Source organism: Grammomys surdaster, unplaced genomic scaffold, assembly GCF_004785775.1.
Source record: "Grammomys surdaster isolate TR1022 unplaced genomic scaffold, NIH_TR_1.0 126219, whole genome shotgun sequence".
Taxonomy (NCBI): domain Eukaryota; kingdom Metazoa; phylum Chordata; class Mammalia; order Rodentia; family Muridae; genus Grammomys; species Grammomys surdaster.
Window position 1 is genome coordinate 6,345,876 of NW_021621022.1, and position 18,976 is coordinate 6,364,851.

At 42.6% G+C, this 18,976-nt stretch overlaps 1 protein-coding gene across 1 annotated transcript in view; it reads left to right on the forward strand.

The window, feature by feature from the left end:
- Positions 1–230: 230 nt before the first annotated feature.
- Positions 231–18,976, forward strand: part of Ebf2 (EBF transcription factor 2) — a 77,968-nt gene continuing 59,222 nt past the window's right edge. The window contains exons 1-5 of the mRNA XM_028758709.1: positions 231–315; positions 2,740–2,814; positions 6,344–6,456; positions 6,516–6,577; positions 18,795–18,876. Coding sequence (XP_028614542.1) covers positions 231–315; positions 2,740–2,814; positions 6,344–6,456; positions 6,516–6,577; positions 18,795–18,876 — 417 coding nt within the window. The remainder of the gene's footprint in view (positions 316–2,739; positions 2,815–6,343; positions 6,457–6,515; positions 6,578–18,794; positions 18,877–18,976) is intronic.

The window sequence follows — 18,976 nt, forward strand, 5'->3', positions numbered from 1 at the left end:
ATTGGAGTAGTGAGCAAGACATTTGGCTTGTTCTGTGGTGCTGGGATCTGAATTCTGGTCTTCATGATTGTTTACCAAGTACTCTTAACCACTGAGCCATCCTTCCAACCCCCCAGAGAAGGGCTAATAGAAAACATGGTGGGTTTATTTTTGACTATTGAGGTAAGGAGACAAACTGATATGCAGCTCAGAGACAGGGGTCCTTTTCCCTCTCAAGGCTGTTTCCTAAGATGCTTGCTTGCCACTTGATTCAAGAGACAGTGACATGTCTCTTCGAAGAATTAGAAAGTATCTACAACAAAGACGACAATGAAGGTGAGAACTCATGGGCTGACATTTTGTTTCCCAAATACCTGCCCTTTGGAAGGATGTCTACCATAGGTGAACTGTTCTGCCTTGGATTTAGGCCCACTTCATGGACAGGATGAGGACTTTTCACACCTGGCAATGTATACCTGTAAATGTGGAGCTCTTCTCTCGTGTTCCTAACCCCTGTGAACTGACTATATATTTGAGAAAATTCATTAAACCATCAATGAGGAAGTGGAGGAAAGTTTGCAATGATATAAATCAGCAAAGTAGGAGAGACATTGAAATCAGATAGATAGATAGACAGACAGACAGAAAGAATAGCATGAAAGTGAGTAGAACCTACCAAGAAATTAACAAAGAGGAACTTTCAGGGAATTGGCTGATACCTGTTCATATCAACTGTATTTCAGGACCATTTATAAACAGAGCCTGGGTTTCTAAACTCTAGAGCAGAGCTAGTCACATTTGAACCTAAAAATATTCTGTCACATAGCTGTTCAGGCTTTTAAAAAAGTTTTCTTTGTCTAGAGTTGGCTGCCTGTTGCTTATGCCCTGAAGAGCTGCTCTGTGTTTTGCGGTGACACACAGGTGCATAAACATACAGGCACATATACATGTGCATATACATACATGCACACACACATACATACACATACACACATGCATATTCACAAATGCACACACATGTGCAAATATAAGCACATACACATGTTCACACACACATATACACATGTGTATGCATGTGTCTGTGTACCTTGGTATATATGTACATGTGTGTGCATACATGTATGTATGCATATGCACATTCATATACATAGAGGTACACACATTCATAAACACACATATGCACATGAACACTTATGCATGCACACTCACTGAAGAAATGTATTCAAAGAGCTGAGGTGTGACATAATGGTAGAGTGAGGGTGACTTGGGAATGGAGCATAGAAGACTGGGAAATGGGTAGGCCCTTGAGGCCCCCCTCAAGATTCCTGGTTCTCTGCAAGCTCCTAGCTGCATGTCCTTTTGAGAAATGCTGACAAAGCCCCACGTTGTTGATAGACCTGGGGCCTGGCCAATCCCTTGTCTCCACTAAACAGCTTATTCTGATGGCCTCTCCTAGGTCATTTTTCGCACTCATAGTTTTGTTCAAGGGTGGGGGAATCTTTCTCAAATTATGAGATCCTAAGAGGAATTCTACAGTCACAGGTCTTTAGGTATAAAATTTGCCCTGAGTGTAACTTTTCAAAATGACGAGAGTTAAGGGGGGGAAAGGGAGCAATGTCAGAGTTTCCTATATAAGGAACTATTCTCTGGGGCCTTGGTGAAAATGGCACCAACACTCTGAGACATAGGACCCCATCCAATCCTATAATCAGAACACTGGGACCACGACTGGGGTTACATGGCTGTGGCAGGGCTGGAGGAACAGAATAGTCTGAAAGTGAGATTGGCCCCCCAAGGCCTAAACAGGTGTTTTCAAAACATTCTAAAAGAGGTCTGGGAAATTCTGAGCTCTATACTGTAGAACAGGTCCCTTGTTTCGTTTGTGTCTGGTGTGTTTGGGAGTCCCGGTGGGCACAATTGTACTTAATGCTGCTGCTTAAGCATCACCTTGTGCCTCTGATATTCAGTGTGTGTGTTGGAGGCACGGAACAGCTAGACCTATAACACCCTGTGCCAAGTCATATGCTGTAAGAGTCAGAATTCAGGCTCAGATGTCTGGTTATGGAACCAGAGGATTTGGGGATTAGTTATGCTCAGGAAAACTGTTTGGCCCCGTTTTCCTTGCGAACAAAGCAATCTGCATTGCTTCATTTAATCTAGCATATATCTGGCAATTATTGACGTTAAATTGATTTAGTGTTTGGAACGATGTTTCAGACTCCAAACACGGAACTCCCATTTATTTTACAGCTGAATATGGAACACGGCTTCCTGCCTGATGTAATCAGCTTTGTGTTTAACCCCTAAAGTGTAAGCATTGATCCCTCCTCAACTTGCAACTTAATTACTCTCCACTGTGTTCTCCTCCTGAGTAATTTATTCTTTGGAAATAAACAGAGCCCTTTAGGTGGAGGGTCACCTGTTTAAGCTCCAGGGAGAGGATCGCTTTGACTGAGTAGAAAGACAATTCTCCAAGTGTGGTGTGGTTATTTACTGTGAAGCTGAAGCCATGCTAGGGACATTAACAGCCTCTGCTATTTCACTGGAAAGTTCTTAAAGGTGTTTTAAGTCTTCCCCAAAGCTCCTAAGTAATTCTTCTAGCATCTCTCGGAGGTATTATCCAATTTTACAGGGAAGACATGTGAGGGGACATGCACAGGGGCGAGAGTGGGCTGGTGAGAGACAGAGGAGTGAAAGGATTGTTGGGAATATAGGCAGTAATTGGACACCATGCCTTTACTCTTAATTTTTATCCTGTAGATCACACTGTCACCTCATTACGCTGTCTGTACGGACTCGTGGCAGCAGAGGAGATTAACTTCATATGCCATGCAGGTGACACGTGTACTGTTTTCCATTTCCAATGACTCATCTCCTTAGGAAAAAAACCACAAACATTGGGTTCCAATGAGGATAGTAGCATTTAGAGCCAAATTAATCTATTAGTGACATCAGCATTAAAATATTATAGATATATAGGACTGAGGGATGACTCAGTCATTCAACTGCTTGTCACACAGACATGAGGACCTGAGTTTAGAATCCAGTACTTATTTAGAACAGGGCAGTACAGTTCTGTAATCCCAGAGCTATGGAGGCTGAGACTGGAGGATTATGGGTTCTCATTGGCTAGCCAGTCTAGTCAGCTCCAGATTCAGTGAGAGCTTGTCTCAAAACATAAGGTGAAAGCACATACCCACACACCCACACCCACACCCACACACCACACACACACCACACACACATCACACACACCACACAAACACAAACACACACATACAAATTATAATATAAAAGTCTATCTTAAGTTTGTTTTCTAAAATGTTTTCTAAAATATCTTAAGTTTGTTTTCTAAAACTCTATCACAGACTTGGCCAGGCAAAAATTAAAATATATTCCTAATAGAATTATAAAACTAATGACCAAAACACACAGTGGAGAGATAATGACCCAGGCCTCACCAGGGTACTCAGTAAAATTATGATTATTGTTGATACAGAGTCTTGCTATAAAGCAAAGCCTGGCTTTGAATTTATCATCCTCCTGCCTCAGCCTCCTGAGTACTAAGATTTCTGGCAAGTATCATCATGCTGGCCTTTCAGTTTAATTATCAAGCTTGATTTTTTAAAATGACCCCTGTCTCCTTGCTTCACATCAGGACAGAGCTAATGAAAAAAAAACTTTTTTTTGATGAGTTTAGTATCTATATACACGGATACACGGAAGCAGATATGTTACTGGGAGTGATAAAATTTGTAAACAATTTTCAACATCTGGAGACATGGGATAGCCATCAGGTTGTCTTTGTATGTCATGGATGATGTATGCAATGGGTGTGTAATTGCACGAACCTGAGCACCCATGGGTCCACCCAGAAGAGGATGTTGGGTGTCTTCTTCTCTTGCTTTCTGTTTTATTCCCTTAGACAGGGTCTCTCACTGAAGCAGGAGCTCACAGTTTCTGTTAGGATGGCTGCCAGCAAGCTCCCAGGATCTGCTTGTCTCAGCGCCCCAGTGCTGAGGTTGCTGGATCCTGCTTTTCACATGGGTAATGGGGATTTGAATGCAGCACCTCCTAAGCAGGAGTTCAGGTAGTGTTCTTACCCACTCAACTGTCCCTGCCACTCTCAGGTGCCTTTTCTTATGATCACTCTGGCATGCTGAGGGCTAATTTCAGAAGGAGAGGAGCAGAAGCCCGAGTGTTCCGGTCTGTCTGATTTCAAGGCTGCTTCTTCCAGAAGGCATGGTGGATTTAGAGTAGCCAATACATTCTGACTCATGCATGGGACAAGATGATTTCCTTGTCATGGTGTTGGGCCAGAGCCATTTTTAGGAGTGGTAGTTCTGACAGTGAGTGTGGGGAGGGCCTGATGTCAGGTCCCTAGTGTCCCGAGTCAGCAGAGGACGCTGGTTGAGAGTGGCTTGTCTCCCAGCATGGCCAGGCTGGGTCTTGTGTATCTTCCCGAGGGAGTGGTGGCTTCTGTTTCCCAGGCTCCCAGGCCTTACTTGCTGCTCCTCGAGAAAGCAGAGAGCCAGCCCTGTGGCCTCTGAGTGAAGTGCTGGGACGTTTCACTTCCAGGTCAGCTGCTGACTCCCTAAGGGAAGGATTTTGTTTGCTTGTTTTTGTTTTTAATTTACCACATAGGGAGAAGTCACAAACTGCACTCTAAACTCCAAGGTCCAGAGGGTTCCTGTGGATAAAAGAGCTCTCTACTTTATCAGACCATCACTATGAGACAAGTTCAGCCCAGCCCACTCATTGTTTGTGTGTGCTTGTGATACTGGGTATTGATTTGAAGACATCAAGCTAGCTAGGCAAGTGGTCTACCACTGAGCTGAATCCTAAGCCCACTTTCTGTATCTAGTACAAATTTGGTCATTTATTTAATTCTCTTCCTTCAAAAACATTGAGATGATTCTTTTGGTTAATGGGCATTTCTTTTTTAAAAGATGTATGTGTGTGTGTGTGTGTGTGTGTGTGTGTGTGTGTGTGTGTACGCCCCTGGAGGCCAGATGAGAGTGTTGTGAACTACCTGAAGCTGGTATTGGGAACTGAACTCAGCTTCTCTGCAAGAACAGCAAGTGCTCTTATCCACTGAACCAAGCTCTCTGGTCCCATAGGAACTTTGCCAGTGGCAGCTAGGAGTATGAAAATCTCAACTGAGTTTTGAGCAATAGTTGTAACTTTTATTTTTTGTTTAACTGTCTTTCACAGTGTATACGTGCATAGAAGGTAGTCCAGAGACTGCCTTAGAGCCCTGGGTGCCCAGGTTTATGTCGGCTTTGATTTCCTCATGGGGCTTTTTGTCTGAGTTTCAGTTTTTGGAAGAGAAAATGAAAGAAGGCAACTCTAGATATCCACTTCCCCCAGAAATGAAAGAGGAAATATGGTGGTTTCTGCTGGATGATTGCTACCAGTGCAATATTACAAATCATAGGAAACTATGAAATATACATATGTTCATACACATACATATTTGCGTACATACATATATACATGCATACATGCACACATACATACATGCACATTATGCACACATGCTAGGGATGAAGCTTCGCTGGCAGAGTGCTTACCTAGCATGCAGGAAGCCCGACCATCGTAGTGTGTGCCTGTGATTTTAGCACATGGGAGGTATAGGCAGGTAGATCAGAAGTTCAAGGTCATCCTCATCTTTGTCTACATAGTGAGTTCAAGACCAGCTTGGGCTACAGGACACACACACACACACACACACAGTAGAGAGTGAAGTATGAGAGGAGAAAAAGAGAAGGGTGACGGAGACCCTGTGATCTGAAGCTGAAGGCTGGGTTACGGGAGGAAAGGGGAAAGAAAAAGGGAGAGGGAGACAGGGAGAGACAGTGGGGGGGACAACTAAGACAACACAGTATGGAAATGTCACAGTGAGACACAATACTTTGTGAGCTTACTAAAGACCATTTTAAAAACAAAGAGTAGGCCGGGGAAAACATTTTCATACCGTGTCAAAGAAGTCCCTGGCTTCGGTACTAAGGTCTGGAAACCTTCACAAAACTGGTAATTCCTGCCGAGTGAATAGAGGGTCTGAAAGCCAGCAAAGTTTGTACAACAAATTGGAAAATAAATGTATGATTCCTCTAATCTCATGCAGGCAGAGAGACTGGGGTCCCATTAGACTAAATATAACCATGGAGTCCTAAACTCACAACACTCTAGAAGATTATTAGCCATATCCGAATGCTTTTGTATCAAACTCTTGACCTGATTTTTGTCCCAGTTTCACTTTTATATCATCTTGGTTTAGTTCTTCTATTTAAAAAAAAAGTTAAATTTTCTTTAATGAAAGCCAGTTTCACCTCTAAGTAATAGAAAAGTCTGTTTTGCTAAGGGAGCCGCAGAATATTGAAATACCCGGTCCTATATTTTTATGTGGTTGGCAAATGCAGCCTGAAGGCGGCTAATGTGACACCCAACCTGGTGTTAATAGCCAATGATAATTCCGTATGTACCACCTGCTACCTGTCAGGGCACACATTCTCTCTTCCCTTTTTGGCTTGAAGGTGACACTGACTGTGGATGTGTCTCTGTGGCTGGAGGTGAGGCCCGCTGTCAGATTCACCAGGTGAACTGAGATTGCTGTCGTCATCACTTAAAAAAAACCCCACTTAAAAACCGCACATCCTGAGTGTGCCAACTGGGGAAAGTCAGGGCGGGGGATGCGTGGCCTGTAAGATACATAAATGAGGAGCTGTGTTCAGGAAAGGAAAGCCTCTTGGTAAAAGTTAAAACTAGAGAAACTCCTTAGGAACTTCCTTTAGGGGAGAACACTGTTAGCTGAAGTGTTGGCTTCAGCTAACCATTTTATAGCCGCGCATTTCAGTGCCGCTCGGTTTCAGTTTCTCCTTCTCTCTGATAATTGTCCAGGAATGACTCACGAGGAGCTAACTCCATAGTCAAGACGACTTCCTCTCAGAGGAATATACTCTCTCCTAAGAGTATATAATTTAAGATTTACTGGGCATAGATGAAGAAAAAGTAATCTCTAAACAAAGCTTCTTGCCCATTTATAGGTAGGACTTGAACCCTGTAAGTCTTTTCAACTCTCAGGTCCCCACCAACAAATCCAAGGACTGTTCAGGCCAGTACTTCATGGAGGAAGCCTAGAGGCCCTCCATTTTACCCTTTGAGTTTAACCAGTAAGCATTTCTCTGTTTCAACACCACCCCCCAAACCAGACACACCCATAGTCTGAACTGTAAAGAAACTACATTCCAGTTTTTCAAAATGACATACCAGACAGTTCATAGAAAGCCCTGCACACCCAGATGAGTTTTCATGAAACTCGTTGTTTTTTAGTTTAGTTTTAGTTTTTGTTTTTTTAAAGGAATACTTTTTGTCTTAAACCAGTGTTCCTTCCGGGGAGCCACTAACGGTGGCACACCCCCTGCCCCTCCTCCACACCTTTGCTTATGTTTTAGGAACATTTTTATGAATCATTACATCTCTTTGAGCAGGACTGACCAGAAGGGCTATTCAGCAATAGGGACCCTTAGCTTACAAAAATTGTTATAGCCTTTTCCCAAGTGTTTCCAAAAGATACATTTTTGCACTTGAGTTAGTTTTTCAAGAGCCCCGTGAGGTAACTGATGGACCCTCTTCCTCCAAATGAGGAGAAGAGGTCCCTGGTGTAAATAGCCTTCATGAATGTGAGTTGATCTATGAGCGTGGGCCTGGCTTGGGGCAAGAGGAGGACCAGCAACTCATTTTTTTCTTCTTTCTTCCCAATTTATGAGCTAATTCATCTCTTACTTTTGGCTATTGTTGGTTTCTTGGTAGTAGGAGGGTGTATTTAGTATGTCAGTGACCCTGGGAAGATTGTTGCCTGTTTTGAAGACAATAAGTCTGTTGAGGATTCACTATTAAAAAATAAAATAAATAAGATAAAATAAAATAAAACAAAATAACCACAGTGACAGGAAACCAGGTACCTTTTGGGCTGCATAAGTACATCTGTTGGCAGAGTGCTCTTCTAGCAAGAAGCTCTAAAATCGTCCCCAGCACTGAACAAACCAGGGGTAGTGCCAGCACTGAATAAACCAGTGACACCAGGGGCTTTCAACCTTCCTCCAACTGTGATTCTTTAATGCAGTTCCTCATGTTGTGGTGAACCTGTTCCCCCCCCCCATAAAATTATTTTCGTTGCTACTTCATAACCGTAAGTTTGCTACTGTTATGAATTGTAATACAAATATCTGTGTTTTCCGATGATCTTTGGAGACCCCTGTGAAAGGGAGGGCCTTTTGACTTCCTAATGTAGTTGAGACTCACAGGTTGAGAACAGCATCCAGTCTAATCCTACCCAGCACTGGGGAGACAGCACCAGGGTGATCAGAAGTTCAAGAGAGCCAGGTGTACCTCAGCAGCCAGGCCCAGTGCTTTAGGCTAGGCAATCCTTAGGATACTGGTGATACTGTTTCACTATATGAAAAACTGAAGTTTTGTTTTCTCCACAGTGAGTTTTTCCTTTTCTCTGAAGCTTTCTTAACCTCTCCTTGGTCGTCCAATGGGTTCCCCCAGGCTGTCTCTCTAGTCTTTTTTCAATTGCTTCGAATGTTTTAACATGTTCTCTTTCTAGGCCTTGAGCTCTCCTGAGCCTGGCTTCTATGGGGTTGGGGACCAAATGAAGTTTCCTGCTTTGCATTTCCTTTTCTAGCCTCGGCTCCCCTGTATTGAAGAGGGACCCTTCATTATAATCATCACTGAGTGGATACAGTACTAATGCGACTTAATTGTTTCCACTAGACAGATCTCCGGTGTTTTTGGCAGCTAAAATGAAAATGATTCCAAATACCATCAAAGAGGCTTCTAAGCCCCCAGCATGCACAGAGTGTTTTGATATACAGTACAGTGTTAATAGCATTATCTCATCTAATACGACATACGGTTACTTTAATCCTCTCCCGCCTCTCTGATCTTGGAAGATCCGAAGGATAGACGGCAAAGAATGAAACACTATATACAAGGAGACAAAGGGAGACTTAGTCCCCATCCTCTGAGTGTGATTTTTTTTTTGATTGTTTGAGTGCTGGCTTCAAATATGTACCATTATCAATACTGACTTCTGCATCTTCCATGCTAGTTTGAGTTTGTATGCGACATCAAACATGCCTTTTCACACATGTTCCTTCCAGATTTTTTTTAACACTTACTTAGCAGTTTATAGAAGGAAGTGAATGATCTCCTCAAGCTGCTTACAAATTAAAAAAAAATCTGTGCTTATTAATTATGCAGGATTAGTCTAATTATAATTCAGCAAATTAATTAGCGACAGAAGGTGTTCTGAAACATTGGAGTACATTTGCATGTTAAATGGAGAGGCTAGTCTGTAATATATGTAAATTTATGCATGGCTTCATAGTTTAATTTAAAAATTTGCAGCTGCATATGGTATGGGAGCAGGTGAAAAGTCAGTTTTAGTTTAATGATGCTAACAGACATTGGATGGTGTCCTGTCTTAGCAAGAGGATGCACTCGTATCTGCTAATCTCTGAATCTGTCAGATGAGCCTAACGTTACCGAGATGCTCAAGGTCACTAGTGAGTGAACGGGTAGGTGCAATAGGTATAAACTAAAGACTGTGGAGGAAGAGCGGCGCTGGGAGACATGTACCCACTCAGCTTCCTTCCTCACTTTCCCCGGTAGTACGTGTTTACTCGGCTGCCTTTGGTTTAAGGAGAGGTACATTCCAGTCTGCTGAAATCGGGCTTCTTTTTTTGTTTTTTTGTTTTTTTTTTGTCTCCCTGGTATCAAATCTGGCAGGTGTAAAATAGTTGTTCAACCTTGATTCCCTTTCCAAATATTCACATTTGCACTTCATTTCAATTTCCCGGAGTCGTGGGAAAGTTATTACTGAGTTATGAATTAATGGTAGGGTAGTGAGTTTTACACACTGGCCTCAACCATCTGGCAAAACAGTAAAAACCAGTGGACCAGTCAGCAGCAAAGGGCTCCTGGTGTAATCGGTGTTCACTGCTCAGCCTAGCATAGATGAGTTTAGCTGGGAGGGCAGAGAACCAGAGGGAAAGGGGAGGGGAGGCCAGGATTGACAGGGACTGAGGCTGAGGACCCATTAAGCCGATGACTGGCTAATAACTTCATTTCTCTCCTCCATCCAAGGAGTCATTGTAGTAGAAGGAAAATAGATTTGTATCCTCACTCTGAAGTCTCAGTGATTTTGTGAGTGTGTGTGTGTGTGTCTGTGTGTGTGTGTAGCAAGTGTGTAGGTGATTCGGTTTTACTGGGTTCTTTCCTTTTGGTGATGAGAAGGGAAAGAAAGGGACAAGGCAAAGAAAGAAGACCTGGTTGAAAATTAAAGAAAGATTGGGGTATGGCTCAGTGGTAGAATACTTGCATAGCAGCCGCAAGGTCCAGGGTTTGATTCCCAGCACTGGACTTAAGAGAAAAAAAAGATAAAGGAAAAGGTAGATCTAAGTATGTTGCCAGGATCCCCCAGAGACACCTTCAGAGACAATTAAAATGACAAACTTGTTCTTAGGTTTGGCTTCCTTTCCAATTCAAACCCAAAGAGCTGTGTAATCAAGTTTCATGAATGGTGTTGGATTTTGATCTGAGTGCAAAAGCAGAGACTTTTCCTGAGACATGTTTTCTCTAAGGTGCTGAGTCATGGGATTTAGGGGAATGGGACTGGATACGGACTACAATACAAATGTCCATGTCAGAGCCTGGTCTTGAGCAGCCAAAGTGCATTGTTTCTGGTCAGGATTAGGAGGGCAGTGAGAAGAGGTGACACCCTGCTTTTACAGCTTAGTGGCTTTGTGCAGTCAATTGTTTGCCACTGGGACTGTGGAAGACCCTCCAGAAGGGAAATGGCTTTGAAATACAGTCTATCAATAAGGGAGTCAGATTTATACAGTGCGGGGAAGTCCTGCCTCCCGGTGCCTAAATGAATACAACAGATCCTACCCAGGAGGCACCATGTTGAGGAGCAGAGATCTATTGCCAAGCTGAAATGCCTCTTCCAAGAGCTTGTCACTGAAGTACTCAAGGAATGGAAAATGATTCTGAGGGCCTGTTGCCAGCTAGAAGCTATGTGTGTACTCTGATTACTGACCAGTGTTACTGCAGTGTGGAGGACTACCACCAGTCACCTTTTGTCATTTTCCCCCCGTAATCTTGTTGGACTGGATTAATTTTTTTTCATTTTTAATATGTCCCTCAACAATTAAGGGAAGTTCAAGTTGAGAGTACACATTGGTATTGGAAGGACACCCTGTCCTGAGAGAACCAAATTTAAGTTTACGGTAACTCCTTGTGGAGTAGTGGTATTTTAAAATATAGCGGGGAGAGGGCTCAGCTGGTAAAATGCTTGCTTGCAAAGATGAGGATTTAAAATTGAGCTTCAGAATCCACGAAAGAACCAGGTGTGTTAGCATGTACACGTGATCTGAATGTGCATTGATGAAGGTGTACAATCCTAGTGTGTGCTGGTCCAACATACCTGTGATGCTAACGTTGGGGAGATGGTGTCACGAGGATGCCCAGGGCTTACAGACCAGCCAGCTACAGTGGAGACTACCATGCCAAGGAGAGATCCTGTCTCAAAAGGCAAGATAGGAATTGATTGACGAAAACATCATCATTGACCTCTGGCCTCTACATGCACCCTCATATGTTCCTCTGGTCCCTACATGTATACACAGGTGTTCCCCCACAAGTATCATGGGAGTGGAAGGTGTAACACAGAGGAGAGGGATAGAAATCTGTCTAGCAAAGGACTCTGCCTCACTGCATGCCAGGCACTCACCTAGACATTTTACATGAATAGTGAATACTGGCCTTGGGCAGTCCCTAATTTCATGATGAATATTAGGCAGCAATAATCACACTGCTATTCACAGTGGCATTGAAGTCACGTGACAGAGGTTTGGTAAGGGCTTCCCTTTAGCTACCACACATGACCCTGGAGTTATCAGCTATCGAAGGAAGTAGTTGTTTGGTCTGTTTGAAAATCTCTACCATTGGAGAGCATCCTTTCTCTTAATTACTTACAACTTAAGTTTAGTGTTTTCTGAGGTTGTAGTCAGCTTCCCATGTGCCACTAATTTCTGCCTTCTTCCTCCATGAAGTTTGGGGGGGCAAATGGTTTGCATCTTCCTCATTGGATTGAGCATCTCTCTGGGTTTTCTCTTGGGCCCTGCAACTCTTGGGGGCCATGCTTCCTTAGCCTATCTGAACTCTTGAGATGTCTTCCAAGTGTCTGATAGAGTTCCTATTTTCTTCTACACACTTCAATGTCACCACTGGGGTTCCAGAACTTTCTAGACCCTGATAGAAACAATAAGCACTTTTTGTTTATGTGCTTGTTTGGTTTTGCAAAGAGAGGAGTGACTCCACACTTGTTTCCAGATGGAACTGACATGATGGTCCCAATGGAGACCTATGGGGCGAATGTCCCAAAAGCAAAGAGCTGCTTGGCAGTGTGCTAGGAGCCTGAACAAATTCCCCGTGGAGTAACAATTTGCTAAGAGTCAGAGAGGCTGGAGCTTGGCCCCCTACCTTCTCTTCCATGGATGAGTGTTTTCACCTTGGATAATTAATCTGGTAACATTAGAGACATTTTGAGCTTCTCCATAGAACCAATGCCCACTTCAACTCACAAGGATTTAATGAAACCACGCATGGCAAGTGATATAACAGGGGCCAAGAACATAGGCCATTATTATTACTGTCAGCATAGACTTTGTGTCATGAGGGCCTAGAAGCATTGAGGATAGTTGGAAGCAAGAACAAATGTTGCTTAAAAATATTTCTATGGCCCCAATGTGATGGCATGCATCTTTAATCAGCACATGGGAAACTTGGGCAGGTGGATCTCTGTGAATCGAAGGCCAACATGATAAACATAGTGAGTTCCAGGCTATCCAGAGCTACATAGTGAGACCTTGTCACAAAAATTTTTAAATCTCAAATCTCAGTAGCCTTTTACTGAAATAATCCAGGTAAATTCATGTTAATGATAATATATTTCTCTTTAAGAATGTCTGAGTAGAAACAGAATAGTTCTTTCTGCTCATGTATCATGTTTATTAGTTTAAACACTTTTTTTCTTAACATCAGCTTATAAAAAATGGCTGGGATCATCCCTCATCATCTCTAACCATTTCACCATCCATGGATACTGAAATTATCAGATGGCTACTCAAGACAATCAATCAGAACTTCTCATCCACCCTGCCCATGAATCTTGTTGGACCTTCTTACTAGTTGCTTCAACCTTGCTTAGGCAAACCTCAAATACCAACCTCTCCCATGCTATACCCACAGCTTGTTTCTGGAGATGAGAAGAGACCATTGGGAGCTTGGCCATTCAGACTCTCTTGTTCTCACTGGGTCCTTCAAGCTTCAGGGCGCTGGGCAGACTCCTTAGGGACCAGACTTTTCAAGGTTATTTTATCTTCAGGCCAAGGCTGGGCCTTATGAGTCTTGAATTTGGAGTCTTTTGGAGGCATTTACTAAGTGAGTGAGTGAGTGAGTGAGTGAATACACAGCATTCTCTTAAATACTGGAAGGCCCAGAAAAAAAAAAACACTAAAGATCTAGATTAGAGAAAGCATTCTGGTGTTTGTCACTAGTCACAAGGGAAAGTCAACCCCATGAAGGCTTCCTAAGGGTCTGTGTGTCCATCCAGCACAGCTTCTCACTTGGGTACCAGAGACTAGATTGCTAGATCTCCTGAAGGATGAGGCTATATGGAAAAAATCCTAGGATAAGAAAGGACCCATCCCTTCCTTTTCCTTGGCACTCTGTTGTCCCATGTGGACATCCATACATTTAGTAGCTGAAATGCATTGAGAACACTTTAAGGGAAAGGGGGTATCGTTTTCCTTGAATCACACATGAGCAATGAAAGCGAATTATATTTTCATTTCCTGGGCTTTTTAAAAAGTTTCAATAGCTAATCCAGATAAAAGGTATCTTCCTCAAAAATCAGTGGACACCCACCTTTATGTACCCACATGATCTATGAGAATACAATAACCAGACATTTGGCTCAGCTTAGAGAATCTGCCTGCTTTTGTGGCTGTCCAGTAGAAACAACAACACTGTTCTTGGCCTTTTAAGCACATGTGGCATCATCTTGTCTATGGCATATGTAACATGGTTATGTCATGACAGAATCTCTTTGTAGAACTTAAGAAGTTAGACTTTCTTGTTTGAAGGGAGTCAGGAATGAAGCCTCAATGGCAGTCATTTTACAGGGAGCGAAGTTCCTTGTAATGGCAGCTGTTACTAGTGTGCTTCTCCTCAGTGTGCACAGCTGTCTATGGTGAGCGACTGACAAGGTTTTGTATCAGAAAATTTAAAGAAAGAATTAGATCTTAGATTTTAAAATCGGAGATATGCTGAGCAGTCTCTTCTATAAACCCTGAGAAGCAGGACACTGCCTGGGATCCTCAAATTTGAGCTCAGAGTCCTAGAGTCTGAGAAGGAAGTCTAGTAGTTGTCCTTTCTGTGATTTTGTGGTACATCTGCCTCAACCATTGGGCATTAGTTTTGACCTGTATTGGACATTTAGTTTGAAATTCAATTTCCATTCAAGATGGGTCAGGACATGTCTAAGCCATCTGAGAATTTCATTGTGTTCTTAAACAATGCAGAATATCCTACTATCCCAGAGATTGGAAAGGAAAAATGTATTTCCTTGAACATCATGTAATAAGCTTTGATCTTATTCGGACTCATGTCTAGATGTCTCTAGAATCATTTGAGACTCTGGAGCAAGCACATTCTGAGTAGCTTGGTTGTGTGCTTCACAAGGCCAAGACCTTTGGCACTGTGTGTGACCTTTCATGGCATCCAGAACACACTTAAAACACATTAATCAAATGAGACAAAGAAACAGAACCAACAGAGGTTTTCAAAGTCAAGGGCGTTTTTCTTGGTGACCACCTTTGGCCTAATGTTTTCTTGTTGGGTGCAGTGCATCTTCTTGGGAGGGTACCAGATTCCTCCTTCCTCATTGCCCTGGTTATTTATTCTTTCCCCCTTTATTTAGACAGTTTTCTAGAGAGACAAACTTAGCAGCTTTATTGAGATGTAATTTGCCTATCATGATACTGACCTTTGAAATGGGTACTTCAGTGGTTTTAGTATATGCTGGTGATGATACAGCCATCACCATGGTATAAGGAACAGAGAGCGCAGGATGGCGCTGGTTGCCAGAGACATCCAGGTTCCAATTTTATGTACACATTGATCCCTGACAATTTTCTCAAATACCTCAGGCCTTCGTTTTTGTGACTCATGAGATGACTCTTCGCTGAGAGAATTGTTTGGAAACTTAAAATGATGCCCTGAGTACCAAGTACAATATGGTATCTCTTTCTCGATAGCCTCACTTTTTGAGTTTCAATTACCCATGGTCAACTGTGGCCCAAAAAATATGAAATGGAAACTCCCAGACATGAACAACTCATGGATTTTAAATTCCACTTCAGTACAGTGGACTTTTAATTTTATTTCTTTTCTTTTGTTATCAATAGGTCCTTATCCCAAAGTAGCTCTTTCTGTAAGGTTCTCACTTCCGCCCTTTATTTAATTTTCCCTATCATAGAACATTAATGTTACAATGAACTCCAGAATAGTCCAGTTAAACATTTCCTTTAACAGTCAGAAAAACTAACTCTCTGCCCAGAGAAGGGGTTTGGTCACAAGGTCAAGGCTAGCTCAATTCCAGCAGGTATTTGTTAGAGTGGGGCAAAGCCTTCTGGGACATGGCACTTCCTCAGAGATCTAGGAATCTGGCTAGAATGCCAGGCTCTGGAGTCCAGTCACTGACCCCCACATCTCCATACTTCTTTCTCCAAAAGCAAGGCTACCCCTGCTGTTATGTGGGTTCACTAGTTAGGAATGTAGTCAGAAGGCTGGCAAACTGCAGCACACTAAGTGCTTATAATATTCATGAAGTCACTGTTGTTTAGAAAAAGTGGAAACCACTACCATTCTGAGGAGAATCAGCACATTTGGTCTGAATCTTGAAATTTTTGGGGGTTTTCTGTTTCTGAATAGAGAGGGCTGACATTCTCCAGGCATCTCTGGTTTTGGAGGGATCAAGACTCAGGGGATTCTGAGAGAATATGTTTCTTGCAAGTTACTCTGTGGCTAATAGATGATATGGTTTGTGAAGAGTTTTGCACCAAGCCGTTGGTAAAAGGTGTGTGTGTGTGTGTGTGTATGTGTATCAGTGTGTATGTGCATGTGGGGTGCATGTGTGTGTGCATGTGTGTATGTGTATGTGTGGGGTGTGTGTGTGTGAGCATGTGGTTTGTGTGTGCATGTTGTGTGTGTGTGTGTGTGTGTGTATGGCAGAAGACATCAGCAAAATATTGAGAGAAGATTTGATAATACTTGTAAGCCTTAGAATTTCTTTTAATTAATTTTTAAATTCACATGTAAAAAAATCCACTGCAACACTTCCAATGTTATCCACTTAGCAGTTATATATTTAATAATGTAACATTTCCCCATCCCCCCACTCATCTTTTCCACAGCTTCTTTCCCCTTTGTGAGCCAAATGCTATATCCTCGGTATGCAGGGGTCTGCTGTATAGGTTGCAAACAGCCCTCAGACAAGCAAGAGAATCAAAATTGGGTGTTTTCCATCCGAAGAACTGTTTAGGGTTCTAATTTAAAATGAATAAAGCCTTTCAGCAGGCTGAGTGTTTCCCTAAATCAACTGGATTTTATGTAAACATTTATCTCTTTCACACTTTTCCACCTACCACACCATTCCTGTAGTAATGGCTCGGTGAACATTAATGCTTTCACCAGATCCTTTTTGGGAACAGGAGTGGGGGAGGAGAGGGAAGTGCACATAGGGCAGGCAGAACACATTATCTGGAGCCCAGTTGTTAAAAAGCAAAACTTCAAAAACCAAGGAGCAAACAAGGAGAAGATGCACTCAACCTGTCTTTGACCTGGGGAAAGATGTAAATGACCTCTAGCAAGTGTGTGCTGGGGAGCAGATATGGTGTGGGGTGGCTGTGGGGGTCTTGCTTGGAAAGAGGCTCCAGTGAACAAGTCAAGATTGTAATGGGTCCTCGGAGCAGCTCTGAGGGTTTGTAAGTGATCATGGCTGGTGAGTGTATGAGTACAGATACATGTCTCCACCCGGAACCAAAATGCTTGCATTCAGTCCTGACTTAAACAAAAGCCTCTCTCCTTTCTAAGCCCACCCAAGTTAGCCCAGGCAGACAATCCCTGCACTTTTGAAAGCAGGAGCAGGTATAAGCGTTCCAGACTGTGCACAGCACTGAACTGATTCCTTTGCCTGATCCTTCTGGAGAATTTTGATCAACACCCCCACACCTCCATGACACAGAAAGCCATGCCTGCCCTCCCACACACCCCATACAAGACAGCCCCAGAGACTAGCCCAAACCAGATGTTAAACAATGGAAAAAATGTAACCGCCATTTCCAAATTTGTACCCAACCTTATTGGGTTGGGAGTATGTTGCCCATCGTTTTTAGTAAAGATTAAGAGTTTCAGAAACAAGATAGAGCAATTCTCCCCTCCATCCGTTACCTTACTGGCATCTTCTCATTGGCTTAGTTTTTAGTGAAACATACAGTTAACTGGAATGCTTTCAAATTCTTTTGTGTGGTTGTTTAAAAAAAAACAAAACAAACAACAAGCATAAGGCCATGCTAAGAGCCTCTCACCAACCCATGCTTTTAAAATAGAATTTTCCTAAGACTGGTTCATTTCTACTTATTTTTATTGGTAAATCCTGGGGAAAATGTATATCTTTTCCTTTAAAGTTCTAATTCAAGGCGTAGATGCGAGAGTTCTGAAGGGACCTTGGGACTGCGGTAAAATTTCGTTGTCATAGTAACAGAAAGGGAAATAGGCCTAGCTCACCTGGGACTTCAGCACTGCAAAAGCTGGATTTTTTTTTTTTTGAAAAGGACTCTGCAAGTGAAATAAATGAAAAACTTATTTATTTTGAAACAAAAAATTTTAAAAATAGGAATGAAGCAAATTGCTGCAAAGGTTCCATTTGCCATATTTCTTGATTGAAGCAACGGTGTGACTTGACCGAGGTGCCCAGTTTTGCAATGACACAGATCATTTAATGGAATGTGGGTTTCAAAAAAGAAAAATCATGTCTTACAAACAATAACCACAGATCGAGATCTGTGTTTGTCTAGGTCATCTCTAGAGGGACTGAGGGGTCGTTCCTATTTGCTATTAATCATGAATGCCTGGGGTATCCTGGCCCGGTAGACTTAAGCTTTAGATAATTATATAGTGTTTTATTATTTCTGCACATGTTGTGGGAAACTCTGGGACCACCTTCAGATGTGATCATGAAGTTATTGTGTGACCAGTGAAAGGTACAGACCCGAAGAGTCCTAGGTTCTGGGCCTTGTCCTGTCATTCTTAACCCAGAGTGATACTTTCTGTCCAGCAGGGGCCACTGCTGCATTCGGAGCCCTCTTTTGCAGACTGAAGGCTGTACAGATTCCAGGAGGGTGGGTGTGCGGACCAGAGCCCAGATTGTGAACCGATTAACAATCCCCCACCGTGAGGGAGCAAGAGGGCTCTGAGCTTGCCATTGAAAACATCCAAATTTGCAAATTACAGAGGGTCAGCAATGTTCCTCTCCCAGCCATGGCTGGTTGAAATTGCCCAGACCTGAAACACAATCGCCTATTTTTTTTCCTCAAATCAAATCTAATAGAACACAGATAGAATCTCTCGTTTAAAAATGTTTACTGAAAAAAAAAAAGTAACACATTGCTTTCTTTTCACAGATTCTTTTTAAAATTTTTCCTGAAGTGCAATCAGAATTGTTTGAAAACAGCGGGAAACCCAAGGGACATGAGACGGTTCCAGGTAAGGGGCTCTGAGGATCACACCTATTAAATAAGTCACCCTGTGTTGTTCGTTCTCTCTCTCTCTCTCTCTCTCTCTCTCTCTCTCTCTCTCTCTCTCT